At 36.0% G+C, this 27,416-nt stretch overlaps 1 protein-coding gene across 2 annotated transcripts; it reads right to left on the bottom strand.

Annotated features, from left to right (window-relative positions):
* Positions 1-3: 3 nt before the first annotated feature.
* wscd2 (WSC domain containing 2) lies at positions 4-27,416 on the bottom strand. 2 transcript variants are annotated; one of them, XM_026210839.1, is made up of 9 exons: positions 27,133-27,416; positions 25,055-25,923; positions 17,000-17,114; positions 11,543-11,727; positions 9,313-9,434; positions 9,055-9,229; positions 3,124-3,288; positions 2,825-3,025; positions 4-1,130 (listed from the first exon to the last, which is right to left on the bottom strand). In XM_026210839.1, exons 2-9 carry the CDS (start codon positions 25,479-25,481, stop codon positions 778-780), a joined length of 1,743 nt encoding a protein of 580 aa, XP_026066624.1. In that variant the 5' UTR covers positions 25,482-25,923; positions 27,133-27,416; the 3' UTR covers positions 4-777. The 2 variants fall into 2 exon arrangements, with proteins under 2 accessions (XP_026066624.1, XP_026066625.1); XM_026210840.1 differs by having other exon boundaries at positions 27,155-27,416.

The raw sequence follows: 27,416 nt of genomic DNA, 5'->3' as shown, positions 1-27,416 counted from the left end.
AAATACATCTTAAAACCTCAGTGAGAAGAAAAAGAAAAAAGAAATCAATTAACTCAATGGAACAATCTCAACGTAGAAGTGCTCTAAACACAAAACAGAAGAATTTGGTTGCTTTCATCTAAACCGATAGCTCGATAAGGGCTGCAATTTGCCTGCAAATCACTGAACGCAAGTACCAGACAATGTGTTTTTGAGTTGCCCATGCATTAATCTGATCACGTTGTATAACTTGAGGATTTTTGTGGTCCATATCAGATCTAAGAAGCATTATAACATCTGAAAGCAATTTCCAGATATTTGTGGTAACAGGAAACTGGGGTTCAGATGTTAAAAATGAACATCGCTGTCCAGATATTCCCAATGAGACTGAAGTGCTTAACTGATCATAGTTTAGTCCAGTAGTTGAAGGAAAAGCTGATTTAATAAATTATTCTGACACATATCATGAGTTTATCTAAATAGCTGTCCCGGATGTCTTGATGGCAACGGACACTTCTTTCATAAGAAGCGTGAACAGTCATTTCCCGTAATGAGTCACACACTTATATTAGCCTAAGGAAGATAGATCCAAAGTGATTAAACTCAAAGCAAATTGTTGCACAAGCCCATGTCTTACTATGTAGTGTAGACTATTAATGAAAGGGCAAACAGTTTTTCAGCAGTTCATTTGTGCAATACATACCGCACAATTCTTAAAACTGAAAGCAATCAAGGAGAATGAAAACAATTTCATATTCTAGGGGGAAAATGGTTTTGAAGTAAATGAAGAGATGGGTATCATCTGGGTCTGTACTCCTCGGGTACACCAGACAGGTTTCTCTTTCTGAGTGCCGTGTCCACGGTCTTAATAAGCCTGTCAATAGTTGCACGCATCTCTGGTGTATAAGGGTCATATTCCAGCTTCCTCAGCCCAGAGCGTTTGAAGTTCCCATCCTTCTGTCCTTCCACACACAGCAGGCGGTCCTCTGAGACTTCTAGGTCCAGAAAGATGACCATGCCTTTTAGCTCAGAGAAAAGCTCCCGTTTTAAGTCCTCAAAGTGTACCACTTGAACTTTCTTTCCATATTTCAGCCAGTCCAGTGTGTGGGATGCCCACCATGGAGCGTAGTTCTTCACGAACTCTGGCCACTCTGATTGAGAGAGAATGAGAGAGTTGAGCTTCTAGAGCTATGACATCCTGTGGTAACATGGCACGGTATGTTTTTAATCAACGATCAGTACACTTTTCTGAAAAAAGAACTAATTAAGTACAGGCCAGTCATTCTCTGAACTGATGAACTTTGTTTCTATTTAAGTAATAGAATATTATTTTCTGCTGAGTCTCATCAGTGGAGAAAAAGAAAACAATGTAATCGCTAATGAAGAGCTTCACAACCAAATCAAATAATCATAATCATGATGATAGAGGATGTAAAAAGAATGGAATACAAAAGGAAGAAGCAAAAAATGCTGATTTTTTGAGAGGCTTCTGCGTTTTGGTCAGTGTGACGCATTAGAAAAAATTAATCAGCTTGTTGACACAGCAACAAGAACAGTGAAAGAATAACACAGGAACATACAGTGTTAAATGTTAAAATGTGTTAAAAACACACACAGGAAACTTCTAAAACTGTAAAAAAGAATGAAACAAAAACAGAAAGATGCTCATTTCACCAAAATTTCACAAGTATGTGCCTCTCCGTGGGAAAATATATATATATATATTTGTAAGAAGCAGAAGAGAAAATTGCTTAAAAATGGACTTCATTGGGGTAAGGACAACTTTGCACAATAAACGCAACTACCATAGTTCACACTTTTTTTTTTTTTAATGCAACAATATTTTAGTAAAATTACATTGCAAGTAAAATGTGCTTTGGTTTATTGGTTATAACTTTTCTAAATTAGACACTAGAAACTTGTATTTGGTGCCCAGTAATAGATTTCTTTACCTAAACATAAGTATTACTCTAAAGCAAGTTTCTCATACAGAGCTTAGTTTAGACCTCAGACTAATTACAACATCAATAACAAAACAGAAGTTCTTTCAGACATTTAGCCTGATTATAAACATTAGTGTGTTAGCCTACCAAACTGACCTAAGACACAGATAATGCCAGAAAATACTGTGATGAACACACAAAATGTGTCAAATAACACTTGTATATTGAAGAGAAGATGGACAAATACTGCTGGGGAAAATGTGGTTAATTCTAGCAGCAGTAGAAAAGTTAAAGGAACAGTTCACCCGAAAATGAAAATATAGCTTTATTTCACTTTTTCACCACAAAGGATTCTCTGCAGTGAATGGCTGTGGTTAGAATCGGTTCAAACATAGCTGTATCACAGTTATTTAAATATGATTATCTTGTACATTATGAATATAAAAATACAAATCCAGATTATCAGTTAATTTCAGATTATCATCGGAAGCGATGATTTCTATCTAAAACACCTTAATGATTAGATTAGATTTGTTTCTTACAAACACACCGCCTTTCTGTTCACAAGATGTAACTTGACCGACTGGAGTCATGTGGATTACTGTGATGCTTTTATCAGCTGTTTGGACACTCATTCTGACGGCACCCATTCACATATTAGGATTCAGTGTTGAGCAAGTGATATAATGCTACATGTCTCCACATCTGTTCCAATGAAGAAACAAACTCACCAACTTCTTTGATGGCCTGAGGGTGAGTACATTTCCAGCAAACTTTCATTTTTGGGTGAACTATTTCTTTAACAGAGACATTTAACATGCATGGGTTTTTATATGCTTTATGTAAGTACTGCGGTCTGTATTTCACATCACTAGGTTTTAGAACAAGCTTTCAACTCTCACCTTTCCCCCTCCAATGAGCTTGAGAGGCAAATCCAATATGGCCACCATACTTGCGGTTAAATTCTGCCATGAGTGCTTTATAAGGATTGCGGATCATAAGAATGCTGGCATCGAAGGCCTCGATCTCCTTCTTGCCGCTCTCATGGGTCTTGATGCATATGGTTCTACCACTGCGCCAGTGATCTCTCTCCCCTTTGAAACCTGCACACGAGATCAAAAAGAGAGGAAGTCCATCAGCAAGCAAGAGTCAAAAGTATATTTTGGCCTTTACAAAAAGAGAACATATAAGTTAAGTTAACCTTTGTTGTACAGTGAGCCATCAAAGTAGTAGCTCCCGGTGTAGTAACCCGTGGCCAGCTCAATCAGGTGACGGGCCCATGTATTCCCTGCTCCTGGGAAACTAGCTAGTGCCACTAGGTGCTTGGAACGAGTGGGTAAAAAGCGCCGGTCCATACAACGATTATCTGTGGAGATAAAAGAGAACACATAAGGGCAAATGTAAGATATCGAAGTGAAAAAAATCCTTAAAAAGTCTCCATGAAATTGCTTGAAAGGCAAGTATATTAGCACATATATTTATGACGTTGAAGGTAACATACGTGGACTAAAAAATGCAAACATAATATTCTTGAAATCACAGAACCTTTGCATTCTGTAAAAAAGAGGTCAAATGTCTCAATCAGTTTTGAGCGGTGTGATAAACAGGAGGAATGCTCAACACCACCATGAAAATATGCTGAAAATATTTTGATGACGTGAGACAAGTTGATCCTAGAAACTCTCGTGACAATCTGATTCAGTTTTTCAAATGACCGCTTGCTTGCAAATTTGGTTTGAAGCTGTACATGATGACCATTCATAATTTGTACCACAGAGTGTATGACTATCAGAATGAAGAGGAAACGAGACGAAGCATGTTAACCCTCAATTTTCATAATAATAATTTAATATTTCATAATAATAATAATAAAGTAAGGAAATTAATTTCTCTATTTATCTCTGGTTATCAAACAGCGTTTCATTGCTGCAGGTGTTCCCCTTCTGGATTGGGGGTGAATTGCCTGTATTCGTTGTAATGTCTCATGCATCGAACCAAGATGCCCGTACCGTGATGGTTCGGTATGAATAAATGTATCATTCCACCCCTTATATGTTAGTTGGTACCCCCAGTGTTCAAGACATGGTTACGGCCTTGCTGTATGTTGAATAAAATTTCGGAATTACAAATTCATTATGAGAATCATTTATAAATACTGTATGCATGCTGTTGTCAACAAAAAGAAGCACGGAGATCTTCCTGTGGGTTTCTGTCAAAATTAAAGCCAAGAAAAAGCGACAACTCCATCGACATTTATAAATAAAAGTATTGTAATTTTACTGTTGTTCTGTAAAACTAAATAAAAAATTAAGAAAATAATAATGATAATAATAATTACCGTACACCAGCTCTATTAATACATTATAACATTTACACAGTGTTCAAATTGGGATCTGTAATATATTCTAATATTTTAAAAGAATTCTCTTCTGCCAAGCAAGGCTGCCTTTATTTGTACAGTAAAAAATACATGCACGATTCAACTCTCAAAAATGGCCAAAAAAATATTATTTTACCAACTTATTAATTATAAGTTAAATTGTGCTTTGTTGGTATAATGTCTGCTAAAATGTTTTTGAAAAAATTCAGTGTCAAGTGAATATTTTTTAATTGTTGTTTTGTAATTGGAAGCAGGACAAAACTGTAAAAAGCACATTTTGGAAATGTAATTAATACAATGGTGAAAAAAAAGCAAGATAGTCCTTCATGGGGGGGGGGGGGGGGATGGGGGTATGGGGGGGGTGGTCTTAAAAACCATATTTGGTCTTCAGCCCAGTGTTTCATTTTGTTTGGCTTCGGCCAAGAATTTTAATTTTAGTGTATCCCTACCTGAAACTATAAACTACAAATCTCTGACAGGCAATTCATCCACACCATGAGTGTAACTGGTCTTTACAGATTCTTGATGTAGGCAATCAAACAGCTTTTATAAATGCCACAAAAATTAGCTAAAAAAATAATTTAATATGCAGCGGTCCACTAAATATTCTTATATATATTTTCCATGCAGAGTGCAAGTGCAAATGGCTGTGCATTTATTTTTGCATTAAATCAGAGCTTTCAAAGGATGAGTGAATTTACAATATGTAATGTGAGCTAACAAAACAGAGGCAAAATAATGTTTTGGAACAGATTTTTGAGACATCAGATGGCATTTCATAACAAACAATCATGCTGCGGTGTCAAATACAGCCACCTTCTCAGGAGTACTACAGAAAACCACTGTCATTTACCACAGTCTTACGCTTCATTAAGAAATGCAACTTGAAACTGTTACACAAAGAAAAACCTTACATCAATACTATGCAGTGATACTGCCGGGCTCTCGGGGCCAGAGTTAATAAGATAGTCAGATGTGGTTAGATGAGTTCACGTTTCAGCTTCTTGGGAAAAACGAACTACGTACTAGTTCTCAGTCCCAAAAACCAATGATATCATCTAGACTTCCATCAGTAACAGATGCAAAAGCAAATGTCTGTCATTCTATGAGGGTGAAGCAGAGAAAACAGCTGGAATCTGTGTGAAGGTACTATCAACATGGAAGGAATATTGGGCTTTCACACCGGAGGAACCTTCCTTGAACTACTGGCTGAAGTACCTGCTTTTTGTGCGTTCGTAATTGAGGAACTAAGAACATACAGTGCCCTACATAAGTATTGGAATAGTAAAGAAAAAATTGTTTCTTTTTGCTGTGAAGTCAAGAAATATGTAAATATGATTCAAAGATGAATATTAGACAAAACTACAGAATAACACATTTTATTATTCGGTGATTCAACACAAAGATGTTTTTACCAAGTAAGAAGATCAGCACTTTTAGAGTTTCATCTCCCTATCTGATGTGAGCATTAGTATTGAAACAGTTGCCTCACAGGTCTGAGTGTTCAGCTGTGTCCTGTTGCATTAATTCTTCAGATATTAAAAGCAGGGAATGTATCTTATCAGTTATATCCATTGCTTTCAATGATGGCACACACAAACCAGGATGAAGACAAGGAAGCCGACTCTGGAAGAAAAGCAAGCAATTTGGATGCTAAAAGAAAAGAGGAAGTCAATTAGAACTATAGGAAAAACAAAGGGCATGAAGAAATCAAGAGTTTGGAAACTACCAGTGACATCAGCAACCAACAACGACCTGATTGGCTGACAAAAACCACAGTAGTTGATGACAAACAAAGCTGTGAAAATGAACCCTTAAATACATGTCTGTAAAATCACCAACAACCTGCAGAAAGCTGGGGTGATGCTCTGTCAATCTACAGTCCGCAGGAGAATTTGACACAGAATTACAGAAGCTACACAGCAAGATGCAAACCTCTGATCAGCACCAAAAATAGAAAGGCAAGGTTCTTCACAAATGTGAGCCAATAGAGTTTTGACTTCAGGACTAAATGACTTTATTAGGGCAAAGAAATGTAAAGTTTTAGGTTGCCCAAATCAATCTCTAGATTTATATCCGATTAAACATTAAGGGCCCTATATTAATGATCTAAACGCAAAGTGTAATGCGCACGGTGCAGGTGCACTCAGGGCATGTCCAAATATACTTTTGCTATTTTAACAATGGAAAAACGGCTCGGGACAGAACGCATTTTGTTGGCGGAAAAGCTGAACGCTTCAAGCGTAGAAACCGATCTGCTTGTGTGTGAAGTTAAAGCGTGCGAGCAGATCATCTACGGGACAAGCAGGCATCCACGAAATCTTCCCGAGGTGAAGGCGGCATGGGATGAAGTAGAATTTCATTCATCATTATAAGCAGTAATAGGCTGAATTGCAAATAGGTAGCCTAATTCTAATACATGCAATGACTATCCATCATTACATTTTTATATTTACGTAGCCTACACAATAATATTATTTTACACTGTAATCCTTTTGTTTGAAATTTTTGGCATGTTTGTGTGATGCACATCCCTGTGTGTAATACGCAAAGTCAACACGCACTGTGGACCTGCTCAGAGGCGCATTTTCTACCAACGCGCTCTTTAAATAACAAAAATATTGCGCCGTTGATTTTAGACCAGGTTTGAGTGGGTCTATGGTGAAGTCTATTTTCAGCTCCTTAAAATAGCAATGCACCAGCAATGCACCTGAACAGACCTCTTTTTAAGACCAGCACAGCAATGGGCGCACAAATGGGTGCAAATGTATTTGCTAATTAAACGACGTGTAGCTGGGCGGGAAAATGCGAACGGCACCGGACTGAAACTAGCAAACACACTTGCGCTGCGCCTTGCGTCGCATTGCACCGGGTGTATGATAGGGCCCTAATTTCACCAACTGAAGAGGAGACTAAAGACAGAAACTCCCCAAAACAAGCTAAATATAGAATTGGGTGCATTAAAGGCTGGGGAAAAGCATTTCTATGATGTCTATGGGTTGCAGACTTTTGCTCTACAAAATATTAGCTTTTATTCTTTTACATCTGCCTTAAATTCAACTCTTCCAATACTTATGCTCACATTAAATAGTGGGATGAACTCTAAAAGTGCCGTCCTTTTTATTTGATAAAGCACGTATGTGTCAATAGACCTAATAATGAAATGTGACATTCTGTAGTTTTGTCGCATATTCATCTTTTAATCATATTTGCCAATGTCTTGATTCCACAGCAGAGAAATACATTTTGGCTTTACTGTTTAAATACTTGTGGGAGGTCACTGTATTTAGTTCTAGGAACTGCATTTGGACAAACAACATTAGCTCATTCTTCAGTGTAGGGTCTAAAACAGTTCTATAGGTGCTACCAGTGACATAAATGTATGTTAATTGTCCAATCGAAGCAACGTCCATCCAGTTTTTTTAAAAAGCCATGTAAAGATATTCACGAACAAAGACGATGCTGTCTGCGCTTCAGAGTTGTTGCAACCATGTAAATGGCCCAAGGGGAACATTTGTTATCTTGTAACTACCAGTCTAGCTAGTTCCTGGAACGATGTTGAGCAAAAGCCCCTAATATAGAGCTGAAGTGAGACATACAGTAAACTGTCATCAAGATGCGGTCTATCATGGGAAGTCCATGGTTATTATATCATGATAATAGCAGGTCTCATTCTGTGCATGTTACAACAGCGTTGTTTCATAGCCATAAGTGGATGTAAATCACTTGCCTGTGGATCTGTCTCCTGTTAAAATTTATGGAGAAGAATCAAACAATTCATACTTCAGACTGATAAACAGCCGTAGTCTTGTATCAAGCAAGACTGGACAAAAATTTTGCATGCAAAACTTTAACAATTACTATCCTCAATTCTCATACAATTTAACACTGTAATCAAAAGGACAGATAATGTGACCGAGTGTTAAAGACTGCCTCTGCCCAACTTTTTTGGATCGTGTATATATATATATAATATAATATTTAAATTTACTAAATTCATTTAAGTTGGCCTTTGAAAACATTGGAAACCTTTTCTTTATATTTTTGTAAAAAAAATAAAAGTTAACAAGAATTAACAAACCACAGATTCTTGACTCTTTTATTGTTTTATGTAATCTAGACAAAAGCTTTGATGTTTTTAACTATTTGATGTGTCATCCCCTCCCCTTCACTCCACAGTCCACCACACGTTTAAAAACTGTGGTGAGATCTACCCAGTACTTAAAAACAACGATTCCCCCACCCTCATGTGGTTCTGTGGCGAGTGCATGTTTGTGCATGTTTCAGGAAAAGGCTTGTCTTGCACAACAGGACAGTTGAGCCATTTAAGTGTCACAAGCATGCATTCACTGAAATTATCTGCAGATACCTGACATGCATGATATATACTATTGACTTAGTGCCAAATTTAAAGGTGATCCATCACCTCTGACCACCGATGAAACCAAAGCAATGTGGAATAACGAGGTCACACTGTTTTCTTAATTTGATGGCAAACTCGGAAGAAGTGTAAATGAAGTGTGAACTTAGCAGTATGAGGGTCGACCTCGGTAAGTGATGTGCAGCCACAAACGCTCAGTTAGAGCTCATCACACATTTTAAACACTGAATGTGTTATATTTATTTTGTGCTTCTATAGTGGCCTGACATGTTTGTTCTTGTCCTAAAACAGGGAAAATATTGTGCATGTAGGCTGCCTGTGTGCTCAGCTGAGCACATGGTTTTGGTCCAAACAAATGAATGCTATAGTACCTTGCACCTGGGTCTGGTACACTACAAAGAAGTCATTGTTTCCACAGCTCTCAAAGTCTTCTCCTGCACAGTGCTGGAGACACAGTTCCTCATCCTCATGCTCATGCAGGGTGAAGAGCGAAGTAGGATATCCACAGTGACATTTTTCACCAGCCAAGGCTGCCAGAGAGAATTCCTATGACAGACAAAAGGAAAAAGATTATATAGGAAAGACTATAAACACAGTACTGTAGTATGAGAGAGACCATATGTACTCACTTTCTCTGTGCACATGTCAACACACTTGTCCACTGACATGTTTTTAATAACGGCACTAGCAGGAAGTGCCAGGGTCACGTTCTCTGGCCTCTTGAAACAGCCCTTGAAGATGGCACTCCCATCTGAAAAACAAAATAAATATGAATATTTAAAATGTAAAACCAAGAAAAACAACTATATATATAATGTGAGTATTGATTGTGTTTCAAAAAACCTCACCAGCTACTGTCTTGTAAATGTTTTTGACTGACTTGTTAAATTTAAAGTGTAAATATCACTATTTGTACAATGAAATAGTCTTTTATCGATTCTTTTAAGAATGGTTTCATCAAAGGCCAAGTCGTTCCTGCACAACTATTGTATTCACTTGCTGTGTTTTTCACATAACCTTTCATATTAAAATAGACATCCTGTCACATGAGAAAAGTGCTTAATCAGGATACACTGGGTGGAACGTCACAAGTTTCTGCCCATGCTATTTTTTTTTTATCAATAAAGGAAACATGAGTCATAAGGAAAAGGGTGAAGGACATGCTATCCATTTAAGATCTGGAAATGTATATAAATTTTATTTTATTAATAGTTTATTCTAAAAACAGATGTGTGTAAAGGATCAGACAGAAGAACAATAATGGCAGCGTCAATCCAAATCCTTCCCAAAGCTTCAATAAATAAACACAAATGAATGAGATGGGGAAAACAAGCATTCCCCAAGCCCTTCAAGGACATTTTTAATGTACTTATGGTGGGAATAAAAGACAAGGATGATTCCCTAAAGTTAACCAGTGGTGAACTGTTCATTCTTGGCTACAGGAAAACTTAATTACATTTTATTTAATATAAATTATCCAGGAAGCATAAGAACTACATTGTTTGGTGGAAGAATTATGTTTTTAGTAATATCATTACATTTTATTTGCTTTACTTCATTTAGTGAAACTTTGCTACATATATGCAATAACCGTTTTATAAAACCAATAAGCCCAGTGGAGCCTGGTTTAAAGTGAATTTATAACGGCTGCATTAAAGTGCACTTAAGTGGTTTAAGGGGTTTTCCGTTTAGCATCGTGTCTAACATCACCACTTAGCTGTTATAAATTCACTGTAAACCACAGCTTATTTGGGCATATTGCTTTACTGTAAAGCATTCCATAAATGGCTCATAAGATGCGATTTAAATGTTTCCTTTCTCTTTGGAGAGTTACAAGCTCTTGGTGCATGAAGAAGATCTGTAAAGTTGCAAAGACTAAAGTCTCAAATCAAATGAGATATACTTTATTAAAGTTAATACTCTGCCATGCCCCCAAAAAAGGCTCATTTAAACACTCGAATGTTCAAATGCAGAGTTTTGCCAATAGTATCTGTGCATCGCGCGCATGCATGTTTGTGTGTGTGTGTGTGTGAGTGATTGAGTGAGTGGAGAGAGAGATACGGACACACAGTGGAGTTAGCTGTCTTAACCGTCCATGGCTTGTGTACTGCAAACACATACGAGCTTCATCACTGTGTCTGTCACTCGACTCTGTTTCTCTTTCAGGCTTGAAATGAAGGTAAAACTGAGGACATTATTAACTGTCTTTACATTTGTTTTGAAAGATGAAGCTCGTGATTATGGAAAGGGGCATTACATTTCCGACGAATGCTTGTGGTGATTGGCCAATCACAATGCACTGGGTCAGTTGGCCAATCAGAGCAGACTGCGCTCGTAGGAAGGAGGGACTCGTTTGAGAGAGGCGGGGCATAGAGGGCCTAAAAATAATGTGTTTTTTAACATTAAAGCATGTCAACATATTCTGTTACACCAAATACACAAAATAATGATCTTTAAAAAAGCATCATATGACCCCTTTATCCTTTGTTAATTATATTGAAAACACAACTGATCATTTTTTTGTTCATGTTAGTTCACAGTGCATTAACCAAATGTAACCTTTTCAAATTTAAAATGGATAATAGTTTAAACTAACGTTAAGATTAATAAATGCTATTTGTTTATTGTTAGTTCACGTCAACCAAAGTAGTTAATATTAGCAAAGTATACGCATATATAAGCAAATCTTACATGAACGCTTACCCAATTTCCTGTAAGATATGAGTTGGTCTAATCTATGAAGGTGACAGGTTCCTTTCCACTTCTGAGATTTATATCAGTGATGAGTCACATCTGTGCAACCATCCAAATACATGCAAGCATGTGTGTGTAAGTGTATGTGTGTGTCAGGGTGCTCACATCTGCGGGCTGACTCCTGGCTCAACTCCAGTCTGTATATGGACAGTCGATTAGGTCCTCCACAGATGTTACTCTTTTCCCCTTTACACTCCATATTACATTCACTCTCTGAAACGTTTGGTGCCTGGATCTTATGTCCACAGTAGCACTCCGCTCCAAACTCCAGACCCGCATAGAGATAACCCCTAATAACACAGGACAGAGCGAAAGCATCATTAATCATTCAAGTCATTGAAATGTCAGGGCAGTGGAGTGCGTTTCGACATGCTGAGCTATGAAACCCTGCTCGTAATCCTTTTCCCAATGCTGATTCTTCTCTAGAAGAGTATGCACAAAATTACAAAAGTAAATGCAAAATATATATTTAAAAAAAAATTGCCCAAACAGAAAGAGTAACAAAAAATAGTGTTTCTAGACATAAACAAACCAGAACATGTAGATAATTCTAGCAATATTCACTCATAACTGAGGTACGTATATAAGCTCAGGCCAATGAAGCCTACAATGAATCAGTTGCAAAATGAAATATTTGTTAATAATATAGCATAAATTTATTAGTTATTGATTTGTAGGCTGGTATTTTTTGATTGGAAAATGGTGCAATAAGTACAAACATTATTGCATAATTGCATTAATTATTATTACACCTTGTGTGAGCAAAGTTACTGGGCCTCATTTAAAATCTAATATAGAAACAAGAACAGATCTGGGTGTACAAATCAACTTACGACTTCACGTGTGATTCATGGAACTTTTCCTATTCCATTGTATGAATGATCGTACATTAATGGTGACTGAAAACATTCGTGGTAAAACCCCTTGTTAAGAAGCCTAGAGTTCACGACATAGAGAAAGTTAACCCTGCCAAAAGAGGAAAGTAGGCCTAATCTCATAAAACAGATTCATCATACTCCAAAAACAAACTAAACTTTAATTGCAAAAGCAAAAGCTATAAAAGCAAAACTTGTAATCGCAAACAATTACATTAATTTATATGTATATGAAATACCAGTAAATATAACAAAACCTTTAAAAACATTATAAACACTATATACAGTAGTTCCTCTCATTCCACAACAAATCCTTTCAATTTGACGGTATTCATAACAGAACAAAAATATTAAACTATAAAAGACAAATTAGGCTGTAGCAGCATTCATTATAAACAACATACAAACAGCAAGCTAAAATTGATATTAAAGTGAAACTGAAAGTGCACTCGGCTTACAAGCCTTTCTTGTTCAACAAGGATACAAATGCTCTCACTGTGCCTTGTGACATTTGTTTGTTAAACTATTAGGGTTGGGTGATGACTAACAAATGAGTATCGGACTGTGTCTACTGTGAAACAGTGATGAACGATGACATCGGGGTGGGGGCTAGGTCATTAGAACTGTCCCTTTTTGGTGACCACATGGTCACATCCAAGTATATTTTGAAAGCTGTGTGTGGGGGGGGGGGGGGGGGGGTGCACGAGATAGAACCGAACCTAGTGACGAGGAGCAGATGTCAGAAGAAATTTACTGTAATATATTTGTTATCCAGCACATATCAATCCAACCCACATGTTTTAGCCTATTTACATATACAGTAGCCATATACAGTACCCTATAGTTATTTTGGCATTTTTTGCACAATAAAATGTTTACTGTTCAAACTGTGGTCATTAAACTGTATTGAATGTAATTTGTATCGTGATCGCGAACAACGTTTTCATTATGTTAATATTAACTAATCAGAAAAATATATTCATAACTGCATGTAAATTTAAAGCATGCATTACGCTGGGTGATATACTAAGATAAGATAAGATAAGAATCACTTTATTCGCCAAATGCATCAGCAGATACACAGGAATTTGATATGGCTATCAGTAACACACAAACTCAACACACAAACATATATGCGTATAGCTGCAAAAGCATGCCTAAAACAATCAATCAAATAATAAAATAGTCCAAAAATAGTGCAAGATCAGCTATTCATAAGGGAAATGGCTCTTGGAAAAAAACTATTAAGATGGCGTGAGGTCCTTGTCCTCACTGCTCTGTACCTTCTTCCTGAAGGAAGCAGCCTAAAAATGTCACTTGCTGGATGGGACTGATCAGCAGCAATTTTAGCCGCCCTCTTCCTGACTCTGGCCTCATAAATTAATAAATAATCCATAATAAATTAATTAATACTTAATGTTTGTGTGTGTGTGTGTGTGTGTGTGTGTGTGTGTGCGTGTGTATGTTTTATTTATTGTGTTACTCATTACATATTCTAGGCTTTGTACTTTACTCGTGTTCAAATATGCACACATAAACATTGGGTGCTGCATGCTATTACAGCAGACCTTTTAAACTGAGTTGTTAAGGACCAAGATGGAAAGAAGCAATGAGGGTGAGGGCATTTGTTGTGGAATTCAGGCATTTGGCTGCATTATCATATGCCAGTTTAAAAGATGTGATCCATAAAATAATCAGAAGTCAGGAAAAATGCCAGTTTCCACTGGCATTACTATTCTGACAGGCAGGGATGTGCCAATGATTGCACAAGTCAACATCTACTCGTGTGGGATGTGCAGGATGCACGGTAAAAGAAGAGTCTTGTTGCCTTTCACTGGTGCTACAATAATTGATTTGAAATTCAAAGATAAATCACAACGTTAAAGATGTTTTAATGCTTTTAAAACACTAAAACATGGTTTCCATGCAATTTGTGTCAGGTTTTATACATTTTAACATGGGAATTCCAAATCAAATATAGCAGCACAATCAGAAATTGAACGTTCATAAAGATTTTTTTTTAAGTTTTTAGAAAGTGTAAGAACATTTCTCCTCTTTTCAGATAGTGTAAAAAGTATTTTTGCCAAAGTTTTTCATAGTTTCTAGAATTATTGGGGGAAGTACCCCTTTTTGGTGTGTACGGACTGAAGGAACTAGAAACGTATTTAGTTCTAGGAACTCCATTTTGGGAAATGATTTTACTTTCAGACAAAAGATCTTCACTTCACTGAGGAAGTCTTGTTGCCCAAATCTCTGAATGTCCATTGCTCTGCTGCAAAATAAGTTGTTAAGAAGATACAGCGAGTGCGGATCTTTTCCCTGAAAGTGACTGATCGATACACCCAAAAATAAAGTTGAGTGCAGGGATTTTTTTGTGAGTGGAAAATTATTGTATTCCTAAATGTCTGTAAAATAAAAAAGTCAGTTATAAGCGGTGAATTCACAATTAGTCAAATAGAGGGTTAAACAATAGCAATGAACAAATAAGCATAAGAAACAATGGGTCAGGTATAAAGTAAAGGAGTATAGGCATTGTTTTTACAAATATAATTATTAAAACACACATATGCATATCGTGATGTAGCCTAGTAGTTAAGCATCTGGGGTGGTAACTGAAAAGTTGTAGGTTCAACAAAGGATGTTTCCTGAGCTGTCACAATTATGTTCATGAGAAAGACACTGTTCGAGGGGAGGGAGTGTACCAAGTGCACAACAGTTTCTTCTGTACTAAGTGCTTAATGTGCTGCACATGGGTTTGCATGTAGATAGCGATCTTATAAAGAACAGAAAGCATGTGATTAACATTCTGACACTTGAACAGCATGTTCCTTTCCTCAAATTCAGAGCTGGATGCAAGCTATACTGTTTTACATAAAATCTATTTCGTTTCAGCTGATGCATTAAGGTGAAAATTTTTGTTGCAATGCACTCTTGAAAGAAAAGGTTTTGCCAAGGTTTGGCTTTTAAACATATCACAGTTTCACAAATAAGTGTAAAATATATAAGTGCATTTTGTTATGACCAAATGTGAATTGCACTGTGCCTTTGTCTGTTAACTTCAGTCCATAAACACCCACATGAAAAACAAAGTGAGAACTGTCTCAAGCGGACACTGTGGTTTTAATGCTTCAGAGAGCTATTGTAGATAATATAGGACAGTCCTTTGAAACATGATCTATGAGGTCAATTTTAGATGCATGATTTTTTTATCAAAGGAGGACAGATATAGGATGTCGTCCTTCAGTTTCTGGCTCATCCCTATGCAGGCTGTATCTGCTCCTAATCTCCTCAATTTGGGTGGCAGGATTCTTGAATGTTGCGAGTGGGAGCACAGCGCTGAGAACAAACAGATGTACTGTTTAGTTTGACTCTCTCTCACTCAAATCGCTGTAACACACACTACTCCTTTTAAAGCAGTCCTGGCGCCAGAATCCCACAACCTCTTTTCCTCCCTCTCTCTTCCTCTGGCTTTTTTAAAATACAGATTGAAGTTAAAAATTTTCAGGATGCACGAAGGGATGAGGAACTGAATAAAAAAGGAAAGTCAATAAGAATGCTAACAGGAATGAAAGTGAATAGCAACATCAAGAGTTCACCCAACATTAAATATTTCCTTTTCTCACACTAATGTTGTCCAGCATGTCTTTTAACTGTGGAAAAACTAGTTGGTTGTTATTTTCATAAAAATAACAATGAGTGGTGATGCAACAAGGATGTAAAAGCAGAATTAATTAGTCATTAAAGTAAACAAGAATTTCTGCAGGGTTTTTTAGCTCACATTTTGAGAACATCTTTAAGACATACACAAATAAAATGAATAGCATATGATATGAGCAGGGCACTGTTACAAATTTAACTGTAAAATAAAACTTTTAATAAGCATGATTTACAGTTCAGGAACAAGTATTCACAAAACCAAAAAGAAACTATATTAATTTAAACTATTATTATCAATCCATTATAACATTAAATAACAAAATTTTACTGTCTTAATTGTTCAGATTTAATGCATATTTTTTAATATTTTTTCTCTAACACAGCTTTCAAATGCCTTGAGAAAGCTTTATGCTGATGTAGTTTATAAATTTGAAAGTTTCAGTTCTGATTCTACAGAAAAAGAACAATTAGTGTCTTCAGTTTCTCTTCTTGTGGATTCCAAAGGGAAAAGAAACTAAATCAGATTTGGAAAGAGTTGGATGAATTCTTAATTCTTAATTTGTGAACACACTTCCTGAAAACGAGTCTTCATTTTAAAGCACACATCTTTGTGACATGATATATTAGAGGACTATCAGAGCAAACAGCATGTCTGATAACCTTTCCCTCTCAGTTATTTAAAGGGGAAGGGAATAAGATCAGTGTAGAGAGTGTTAAATTACTCGTGTTTGTCAGTTAAGGGTTATTAGCAGTTCTGTCATAACATGAGGGTGTGTTGGAAAGTGAAATTCAGGTTTATACTAACATTGTGGGGATGAAATGTCATCTTAAAAGGATAGTAAAACTTTTGATTTGTGGAGAACGGTTATCTGCTACTCACCATAAAGGAAGTTTAATTAAACTTGTGGTTTGTGGTTAGGCACAGAAAACATCATTAGCAGACATAATAAACAATACAAGTTAAAAAGTCCCTATCGCGATACAAACGTGTGTGTTCTTGTAAATAGATCAAAGGTTTCAGCTCACATACCTTTCAGCGCAGTTGTCCTGGCAACGGAAGACAGTCATTTTTTTGTAGTCCAAAAAGGAAACCCCTCTAAGAGCCCGCTTCTGTGTGTCATCAACATAACATCCGATGTACTTTGCTAAAAAGAGACAGATGGTAAAAACATCACTGTTAATTCCAGGAACAACAATTTGAGAAAAATCATTGAAAGTACTGATTTCATAGCAACATTTATATCCTGGTGAGGAACAGTCAAGGTTGCAAAGCACATTTTTAAATGTTAAAACACAGCAACACCTAGTGGCCAAACTAAAAATAACAAGCAAATATATATAATACAATAATAATATATAATAATAACTGAATAAATGCATGATACAGTTATGTTAAATAAAATAAATATTATAAATATTGTGGATAAGTAGGATTATAATACTTAAGTCTATATATATATATATATATATATATATATATATATATATATATAGACATATGGGCTGTCAAATAATTAATCACATCCAAAATAAAAGTTTTTGTTTACATAATATAGGGGTGTGTGTTATGTGTATATTTATTATGCATGTATAAATACACACGCACACAGTATATGTTTTGTAAACATTTACATGTATTTAAATGTCTATATTTATAGTAATATAAATTATATTATAAATAAAAATATTTAATATATAAACATCAAATGTTTCTAAAATATATGTATGGTTGTGTATTTATATATACATAATAAATAAATAAAACTTATTTTGGATGTGATTAATAGAAATCAATCGTTTGACAGCACTAATATATATATATATATATACACACACACACACACACACACACACACACACATACACATATAAAAAATGATTAAATGCATTTTTTTATTAAATAAATCAATTATATAATAAATTAACTATAATTTGTGTGTATATTCATATTTATTCAGGTACAATGCTTTTCCCCGCCAATTTCCATTTTAACTGCATTATGCAAACAATTTTTCACCTTGCTTATCACATTTTTTTTGCCTAAGTTTCTGAAACAATCAACATTCTTTTGTAAAGAGCTTGATTTTTACAGAACCCGGAACATTCCATTGAAGTGCTATTAGTCTGGCAACACATTTTGTGATTGGTAGCTACCATAAAGAGAATGCAATTTTCATATGTAAACAGCACGTGACAGAAGTTATTATGAAACATCTGCAGTTTGGATACGGTCACATTGTTCTGGGACAAACATTTACAGTCTGATGCACCTTTTGCTTCATCAATCTCAACGTTTGTGACATACATACACAAAAATGACCCGAAATGCCCTGTTGCTGGACATCTGTTCTTCCTCTGTAATCTCATCATACCCCATTGGGATTTCATGTATTTTCTAATAGCTGATGGTTCTGTCACATACACACACTAACCAGTTCGACATTACAGTAATTGCAATTGTCTAAAAAGCAGCGAGCTCAGAGTTAATCGTATTCCAGGCACAGAGGGCAAGCTCGGTAATCTGCTTTATCACTCATTCACTCACTGGATTGCCATTCTGTAAAGCAGCTAAATGCACAGATTAAACTCTCACTAACAACACGACTACAGAGATAATGATGCTCCGCTGTACTCACATGATGAGGTCTCTGCATCAGTGCCGTTTCTAGGCATAGGTGAGCTAAGCGGATGCCTATGGCACCACCAGCTGAAGGGGTGCCAGTGGGCGCTCATACTGGCACTACATTACTAGATTTAGCAGGGTTGTGTGATAAAGAGTGGCATAGTAACCCTGAAATATGCCTGCCACCCCCACTGGATCCCTCAACATCATTGGGCTATAGTAATGTCAATTGGACGATGCATGTATGCCACTGGATCAGAGTGCTGTCAGTTGCTGTCTGATTGTTGCATGCAAAGTTTACATTGAAGCGCTCAATCACACCACTAGGTCAATGGGCTCTGTCACTGCTTTGGCAAGACAAGGGTTTTTTTTTTTGCCATGCAATAAAGCTAAGCTCAAAGGCCAATTTAAAATATTGGTACAGTAAATAAAGTGCACAAAATCAGTATTTTGTCTAGGCAGTATTTGTGCCCGTTCATAAATCATGTTGCAAGATTTGTCCAAAAGGTGTGCATTTTTTGCACCAATGCATTGTTAAAGGATCAGTGTGTCACGTAATATTCCCATAAAAACTTTAACAGCCGATTAAAAAATATTGGTATAGTAAAATTTGCTAATTCACAAGATCAATACATCCTTTATTAAACCGCTTTGTGGAGTTGAATGCATCCCAACAGCGTCATTCACACAGAGGGCAGAGTGTCACATTATTTAAAGTGTAAGTACGCGTTAAAAAGTAGCAAAGGATTAAGTAGCTGCATTGATCACTTTTATGCCTCTGATCAGGCTTTTATATGCAGTTTGGGGTAACAAAGGGTTTTATAGGGTTGACTGAAATAATAATGCAATAACTGACACTTTAAATCAATGTCTCAAGCAACAACAACAAAATAACTGAACAAAAAAATTATAAATACAAAAAGTAGCCACTAATCATATCTAAACATGTATCCAAATCCAAATGTAATAAAATTAATTTATGTGCAAATTATGTGCAATGTCTTAGCTACTAGGGATTGTAACATAGGGCTAGACAGGCATCTAGTGGCAACACAATGATATTACAGCTGATAAATCATGTAAAATGTTCATCTTAACAGTAATGCTTTCAGATTCGTGGAAGTCACAATGCGCTGAATTTCCACAACTTGGTGTTGTTACAATGAAAAGCAATTTGAACGTGACAAGAAACTGGTGTCTGACAAGAATATATGTTGGATATCCATACAGGGGATATATATATATATATATAGGGATATCCAATAATGAATTCACATAGGGTGTCAAATTGGCTAGAAACAGTCCTTCTCTGCATGAACCATTTGCTCTGAACATATGAAATATATTGAAGACGGGAACAGGGATTAATTATAGAAGCTTCACATAACATTTAAATAAATCTCAATATCACAAAATGACATACAATTCAGAAATTAAGAAAAAAATCATTATAAAGTTTGCATCTGTTTAGGCCTGTTCAGATGGTCATTTTTTCTCGTTCTGGATTTCTGTAAAAGTAAAGTTACATGGCACCTCAGTGATGAAACTCATGGATGATTTATTCATAGCGGACAAATGAATTCTGTGATCCTAACCGGGAACACGCTGCTCATGATTCTCTGTTGTAAATGAAATATCACATTCTTGGAATAATAAGAATACATTCATATTAATAAATACATGAATACAACCTCTTATTTAATATAAGGTAAACATAAAGCTGCTTGGTTTATATTTTTATGCATGTAATTATAGGCCTATATTATACAGTGGATGAAAGGATTTATACATTGAATTTCGACATTGATTTTTTTCTTATAAACTCAGCGATGTGGATTCGCTTGACAATTAAATAACCACATGACCTTGGTGTTTGCCAAAATTAGAAAGGTTTAGCCAGGGAGAAAAACACCAGGATTCTGGACTGGCCAATAAAATCATGACTATAACCTCTGTAAATGTTTAAAATCACTTGCATCCCAATGAGAAACAATTACTGTATGAATCTGGCTTATATTTGATTTTGTTAACCGGCAGGCTAAAACTTTGTATATATTAACCTTTAATCATTTCTTGTAATGTAAAAAGGATAGGTCTTTTTCTTTGCTTTTGCTCTGATATTTGTCAGTTATAATAATAATTATAATTATTATTATTATTCATTTTTTTTAGTAACACTTTACTTAAAGCCTTTATGCATAATGCATCATAAAGGGTTATTAAAGTGTATAATGGCATTAGAATTATTCATAATTTGCATTTTAATAAATTATCTTGTCATAAATAATTGTAACTGAATTACAAATGCATAGTCTAACAATTAATTGATATGATGAATTGAAAACAACTAAGTGTTTTTATGTACAATTATTCATGAGATTGTAAAATGCATGAATGCAGGTGAATTACAAGGTATAACCTTATGCATAAAATGCATATGGATTTAACATTAATAGTAATAATAATAGAAATAATAATACAGATAGGGAACAGCAGGGCTAGTTGTCACAAACTATTTCCTGGAATAAAATATTTGTGAGCTCCAGCCCCATCCTCCACTAAAACAACAGCAACAATAATAACATATTATTAGTAGTATTACTATGACAGACATGAAGATGGTAAAAAGTTATAAAAGTGTCCTGAAGGAGGCAGAGTGGAGACAGGGACAGCACATGGGAGAGAAAAAAAACATGAACTCAAAATTGACCCCTGTATGCTTTAATACATGTCCATGGTCTTCATGATTCAACAGTGCAGATTGTTTAAAATAATCTGAATATAATCTAGTTTAAATAGATTACACATGTATATAGAAACATGCCTACATGTATTATAGAAATATTAAACCAATACATTTCTCTGCTATTATTACATAATCAGTTCTGTTAAACCAAGTTCTGCTTTATTTCCACTTATTCAATATCCTGTTTAACCCAAAAATACATTAAATTATGAAATTAAAAAGGACTACTTCCACACGTCTTACATGTTTAAAGACACTTCTTTGTAAACTGATACTTTGAGTCCCTTTCTTCTTCTCATTCTGTGGAAAAGAGTCTTTATGTTTTTCTATGCACTTCACTATTGCTAAATGTTGGGTTTCTGTGTAAAATGATAATGAGTTTTTGCTGCAGTCACAAAGACCACAAACATAAGTCATGCATTTCCTCCTCTGTGCTGTCAGCCCGTCCGCTGCTGTTGATAAGGCAGATACTGTAGACTACAGAGAAGCATGTTGGGGCTCTGAGATAATGTTCCTGTCCTTGACTTCCTTGAAAATTACATTTGTCTTTACAATCATGAAGATACAATCTCCACCATTATTACTCCGTGACTTCCTCTTTACCAGATGTTGATTGCTAAACTCATACCACATATTACTGTCGAAATGAACAAGTGCAGTTTTTATTTTTTTAATAGAGTCCCTGAAGGTTACTCTGGAGAATCATCTGTTTAAACCTCACTATGGATAAAGGTAATTGAACAATCCACTAATTGGCTTTCTTGTGCCTGTTTGTGGGTTACTGCGAGAACTATAGTGAGTTAGCATAGGGCACTGTGGGGAGACTTCTCCAGATGCAGGCCATCTTTCACAGAGAAAAATGCTTTAATTTTGCAGTGGCCCACATGGGCAATTCTGTCAAGCTGTTTCTTGTGGTGTAAAGTTCACTGTAATAGAAGTTACTGCTGCAAAATGAATCCTGTAAACCAAGAGTCTAAAGTTTCAGGTTCTTTAATCAAAGAACAAATGCAAAGTCTATGAATAAAGGCCAGTGCACACAAAGAAACAATAACTATAACTAAAGTTATAAAAATCTGTCTAATTTTTAAGAGAACTGCTGCATCCACACCTCAGCAGAGGAACAATATAGTTGCAATCACTTTCAGAGTGATTCTCCAGTGGATCAATGATAAAAATATTGACACTACTGTTTAATTTTATATTCGATTACTGCAATTTGAACAACTCGCAATAAATAAATACTGTCCAGCATAAAGCAGAGTTTTCAGTTTTGTAGTTACGTTTTGAGTGAAAACGGCGGAAAAGTTGGGAGGTTTTAAAAGACTGCTAAGGGAATTATACAAATGAATACGTGAATGAATTAATTATATGAATGTACCTCTAAAGGCTCTCACTGTCTTCAGAAATGATTCAATGGTATTTTGTTTTCATCTTTGCTCCATGTAATACCTAAAGCAGCGGTTCTCAATAACAGTCCTTCTGCCCCACTACTCAGCACATTATGTTTTTTTCTCTTACAGTACACAGCAGGGGGGTCGAGAGGACTGGGATTGAGAACCGTTGACCTAAAGGAAGTGTTCTTAATCGCAATGCTGTTTTGTCCACGGAGGTAATGGGAAAACAGCTGTAATTCTGCTTTTCCATAAGTGCCACCTGCTGTCAGAGAGTGGATTTACAGAGATTATATTTACATTCACTCTGCGTGCGATTTCTGCCTGGACAAAAACAAACCAAATTTGCATGCCCTGCTGTAAGTTTTGACCGGTTGATGAAAAACAAGCTTATGTGGATTCTACTCATTTAACAATTCAGATAAGTTATCTAGAATTATTTATGGAGCAGATAATAATCAATTATTTTGATTTATATCTTTATTTAAAGGCTGAAATGTGCACTTAACCTTTTTATTAAACTTTTTCAAAGCTTTGAGCATTTACATTAGATATTCCAACATGCTATTAAACTGTTGTCAGTCCATTTGTCATTTAAAATCCGGACATCATTGGTAATGTTATTGTATTATTTTATTTGTTGTTTGTTGATTTTTAAATATAAAACTTGGTGAAGTGATTTATGTGTCTGTACTTTTTTAAACATATCCAGCACATTTTAACAATACCGTGATAATTTTGGTCACTATAATTGTGATAAGAATTCATGCATCATAGAGGACCAAATATGATGCAGGTCACATTATGAATTTTTAATGGCATCATCTCAAAGATGAAACTTATTTAAAAGATTAATAAACTGACTTTACGTTTCTGTACAGGAATATTGGGGGTTTGAGAAAGTGAGATTTTTTTCAACTCCACAAGACTTATCCATAACTAACCCATAAATGCTCTCACTGTGATCATTATTGTTCTATACTACTTATTTTGTTCATTAAAAAAATATACATTATAAGATATCATACATTACATGATTTTAAGATTTTAAGATTTGTGCCTCCTGCTCAGCAACAAGATATTTAGGAGCTATTAAACATCAACCGAAGGCTATGACCTAACAACAGCAAACATACTACTCTACAACCATTAGAAACACACACACATTCATTATTTACTCCAACAGTCACCAAAAGGGCACTTCATTCCTCCAGCTGAAAGCTTTAAAGACACATACTCCACTGAGCTTCAACCACAACCTCACAACACGATGACTGTGTGCAACCACTGACCACTGACATGCTGATTCACTCTCTTCTGATCTTAAAGACTCAATCAACAGAGGCACTGTGCTTCACATCGCACTCAGTGTTCACTACACACAACACCCTGAGCACTTCATCTGAAATGAGCTCATTTGTGACGCCCTGCAGGACTTGAGTCACACAGATTATCTCGGAATATGAGGATATCATGTAAATATACAGAATTATAAAAATACAATATATACAATGTTATATGTTTACGCTTGTGTGTGTAACACACACATATATAATATACATAGTATATATATATATATATATATATATATATATATATATATATATATATATATATATATATATATATATATATATATATATATATATATATATATATATATATATATATATATGCAACGACTATTGGGTAAATGTTTCTCTCTACTTCTCTGTGTATATCAAGATGAAAAGTCAAACACTGACAGCAGTGTTTTTAAATGCTTTATCAGAAAGACCTCCTTGGTCAATCATCTTAAAGAGACTGTTCTTGTCAATTAGCTTCGGCGGCAAATGAATGGTGAATGTTTGTCTATGCTGGTTAAAATAAATAAATAAATAAATCAGTATTGTGTCATGTCAAATATGAATATCAAAACATCCTTTACACAATATTAATTTTTTATTTACTCCTTTTTTACAAATTGACAAGATTTGAAGTCTTGTTGTATAGAAAACTAACAATTTTGTGAGGTTTAGGTTTAGAACAATAACGTGTGAATTTGTTTTACTGCTTTCAGCACAAACCTTAATAAATTTGGTAGATTTCTTGAAATTTAATTTGAATGTATCTTGTTTAAGGTGTTGTAGATGTTTTTTGGTTTTTGGTTTTTTTACTAAAAATAAAAATACTATTTTTTGCAGTGTAGTATTAATCAGGTTGGCCTAGAATGGAAATTCATACAACGTGACTGGTTTGGCCAATAGCCTTGTCATACATTCTTCAGTTTTGGAAGTTAAAACAGATGTTAAATCTTGCTTACATGATTAATGGACCTGTTCTTACCTCTCCCATCGTCCATCTCTTTGGTGGTTCTTCCTTTGGCTCCATGGCTCCAGCTGCTGGTATGATCGAATCCTCTTCCGGCCCACTCCGGTGCATCCTGTGCCCCATTTTCCTTCATCCATGGTGGTCCAAATCTCCGGGGGGTTCTTCTTGTTTCCTTAAACACTCTTCCTAGGAGCCCGAGAGCATCAGAGGAAGAGCTCCCAGCACCTGTGCCGCCCCCACCTTCAGATATAAGTGGGTCACGACCGCTTCCAGAAGCTCCAGTAGTGGAAGTATCGCTGGAGAAGCCGGAGTGCAGGAAAACAAGACTTCCAGCGGTGAGGTAAAGGAGGATGAAAGAGAAAAAGCGTATCGGTTTACGGTGGAAATAGCGGTGGATCTTAAGCAGCGGTCTGGCCATGATGGGCTCTCGAGCCACACGCATTGGCCTTCGATGTTACACAGGAACATATAAAGTCAGAGAAAGCACCTTCCTAAACACTCATGGTACTATGAGTCCCTCTGAAACACTAAAACCAGGAAACAGTAGTTGTGACAGCAGTGTCGTTTAACACAGTTTATCTATTAAGGACCTTAAGACACTTCCCCAGTTTTTCCTCTTCGGCAGCATGCAAGAATGTGTCCGTGCGTGTGTCCCGTGTCTTTCTACATCCCCAAAGAGGCAGCGACAGAGGAGAACGGTGCTACCGCAGAGGCCATGTTGTGAAAGACGAGTGGCAGTAAAGACTGAAAGATGATATTGCTGTTGCGACGCTTTCACTCCTGTTACCGGACTCTCGCTCTCTCTCGAGGCCTTGTTTCCCACCGAGCTGTCCGTCAATCAAAAGCAGCACTGCTTCACTCCTGACTCAGCCCTCGCTCACAGACTGAAAAACACAAAATGACAGATACTGAAACAAGAGGTAAATACTAATGAGGTCTCTGCACATAGAAAAACACATTGTCTGAAAGCGATTAAGGATATAAAGTTAAAATTCAATAACAGACTGCAGGAGCATTATTGATGAACACCTAAACCATCAAACACATAAGAAAGATACTTTGGAGTAACTGGTACTGCAGAAAGCAGAAATATGCCAAAATAGGCCTTTACAAGTTACGCAACAGCTACTCTGAAGAAGACAGAGGCTGGTCACATGTCTGAAAGTCATTTGGCTTGAGGATTTTTGTCACTTCACAGATCTCTCCAAAAGACTAGGCTCCGGTTTATAATTAAACTGTCCTTAATAATTAAGTCTCATTTAAAATTGATTTGTTCTTTTGTTGATCTCTTATCTCTTATAAACAAATATTACATCACTTAGACATACAGAGTACCAAAAACGTATACATTTTCTTCAAAGAATGAAATTACTAAAGAAGTTTCACGCAGAGGAAATGGAAATGAATCTGTCATAATGACATTGTGTCATAATGTGACTGCTTAGCATAGCAAAAAACAGTATTGTATTTCAGGCTTCCAGATCATTGCAAAAATAATTTTCTGAAGTATTTTTTATCTTACTTTCCAGTTAAAATATCTAAGCATTTTTCATTAAGACATTAAGGACTCATTTACTTGAAGTCTATTTTTCAAACCCAATTAAAAGCATCCCAACATCATTTTGGACAAATTTACAGGCGATTTTCGCAATTTTTAGATTTTTTTGCACCCTCAGATTCCAGATTTTCAAATAATTATATCTCGGCCAAATATTGTCCTATCCTACATCAACTGAAAGCTTTTTTCTTCAGCTTTTCATAATTCTTACTTATGACTGGTTTTTGAGGTCCAGGGTCACATATGTTGTCAGAAAACAAGTCTTGAGTAAATGATATAGGTTTAGATATGTTAAGATATTTTTACTCAACAAACATCCTCATTACAACTTAATTTTGCAGTGAAGGATGACAGGATGGAAGAAGTCCATTCTCTCAAAGACCTCAGTGTCCAAAAACATTCAGGCATGGTGTTTAAACATGCAGTCATAATCAGCCTCCTTCCGAAAGTAACGGAATTTTCCGTTGCAAACATCCCGCTACAAGCTTAGCGTGAGCGTGCATTTGAGTGTGTGTGTGTGTGTGTTTGGGCTTACAATGACCCAGTGTCACCGTTACCTGACCCCTGGGCTCCCACCTGCCGCAGTCAGAGCGGAGTCAGGCTGATGTTATCGTCACAACATTCTAATCCAGCAGCACACAGACTTCATTCAGAGCCAGTATAGCTCAGTTCCTATAGAGAGGGGAGAAGAGGAGGGAACATTTATTTAAATTCATGTTGCACACTACAGTGTCAAGAATTTCACTTAGCTAGTGTAGGCTCTTTATACTTCATTTTTTATTTGCCTTAGGCACACATTTTTGTTAACTCTGTAGATCC

Source organism: Carassius auratus, chromosome 30 (genome assembly GCF_003368295.1).
Source record: "Carassius auratus strain Wakin chromosome 30, ASM336829v1, whole genome shotgun sequence".
In the NCBI taxonomy this organism is placed as follows: domain Eukaryota; kingdom Metazoa; phylum Chordata; class Actinopteri; order Cypriniformes; family Cyprinidae; genus Carassius; species Carassius auratus.
The sequence above is the reverse complement of the archived record's forward strand: the minus strand, read 5'-3'. Positions and strand labels throughout refer to the sequence as shown.

Coding starts and splice junctions, on each gene's coding strand:
- wscd2 (XM_026210839.1), bottom strand. CDS start 25,481: ATGCGTGTGGCTCGAGAGCCCATCATGGCCAGACCGCTGCTTAAGATC. Junction 9,435..11,542: donor CCAGGAGTCAGCCCGCAGAT/GTGAGCACCCTG, acceptor TTTGTTTTTCAG/ATGGGAGTGCCATCTTCAAG. Junction 9,230..9,312: donor TTGACATGTGCACAGAGAAA/GTGAGTACATAT, acceptor TGTCTGTCATAG/GAATTCTCTCTGGCAGCCTT.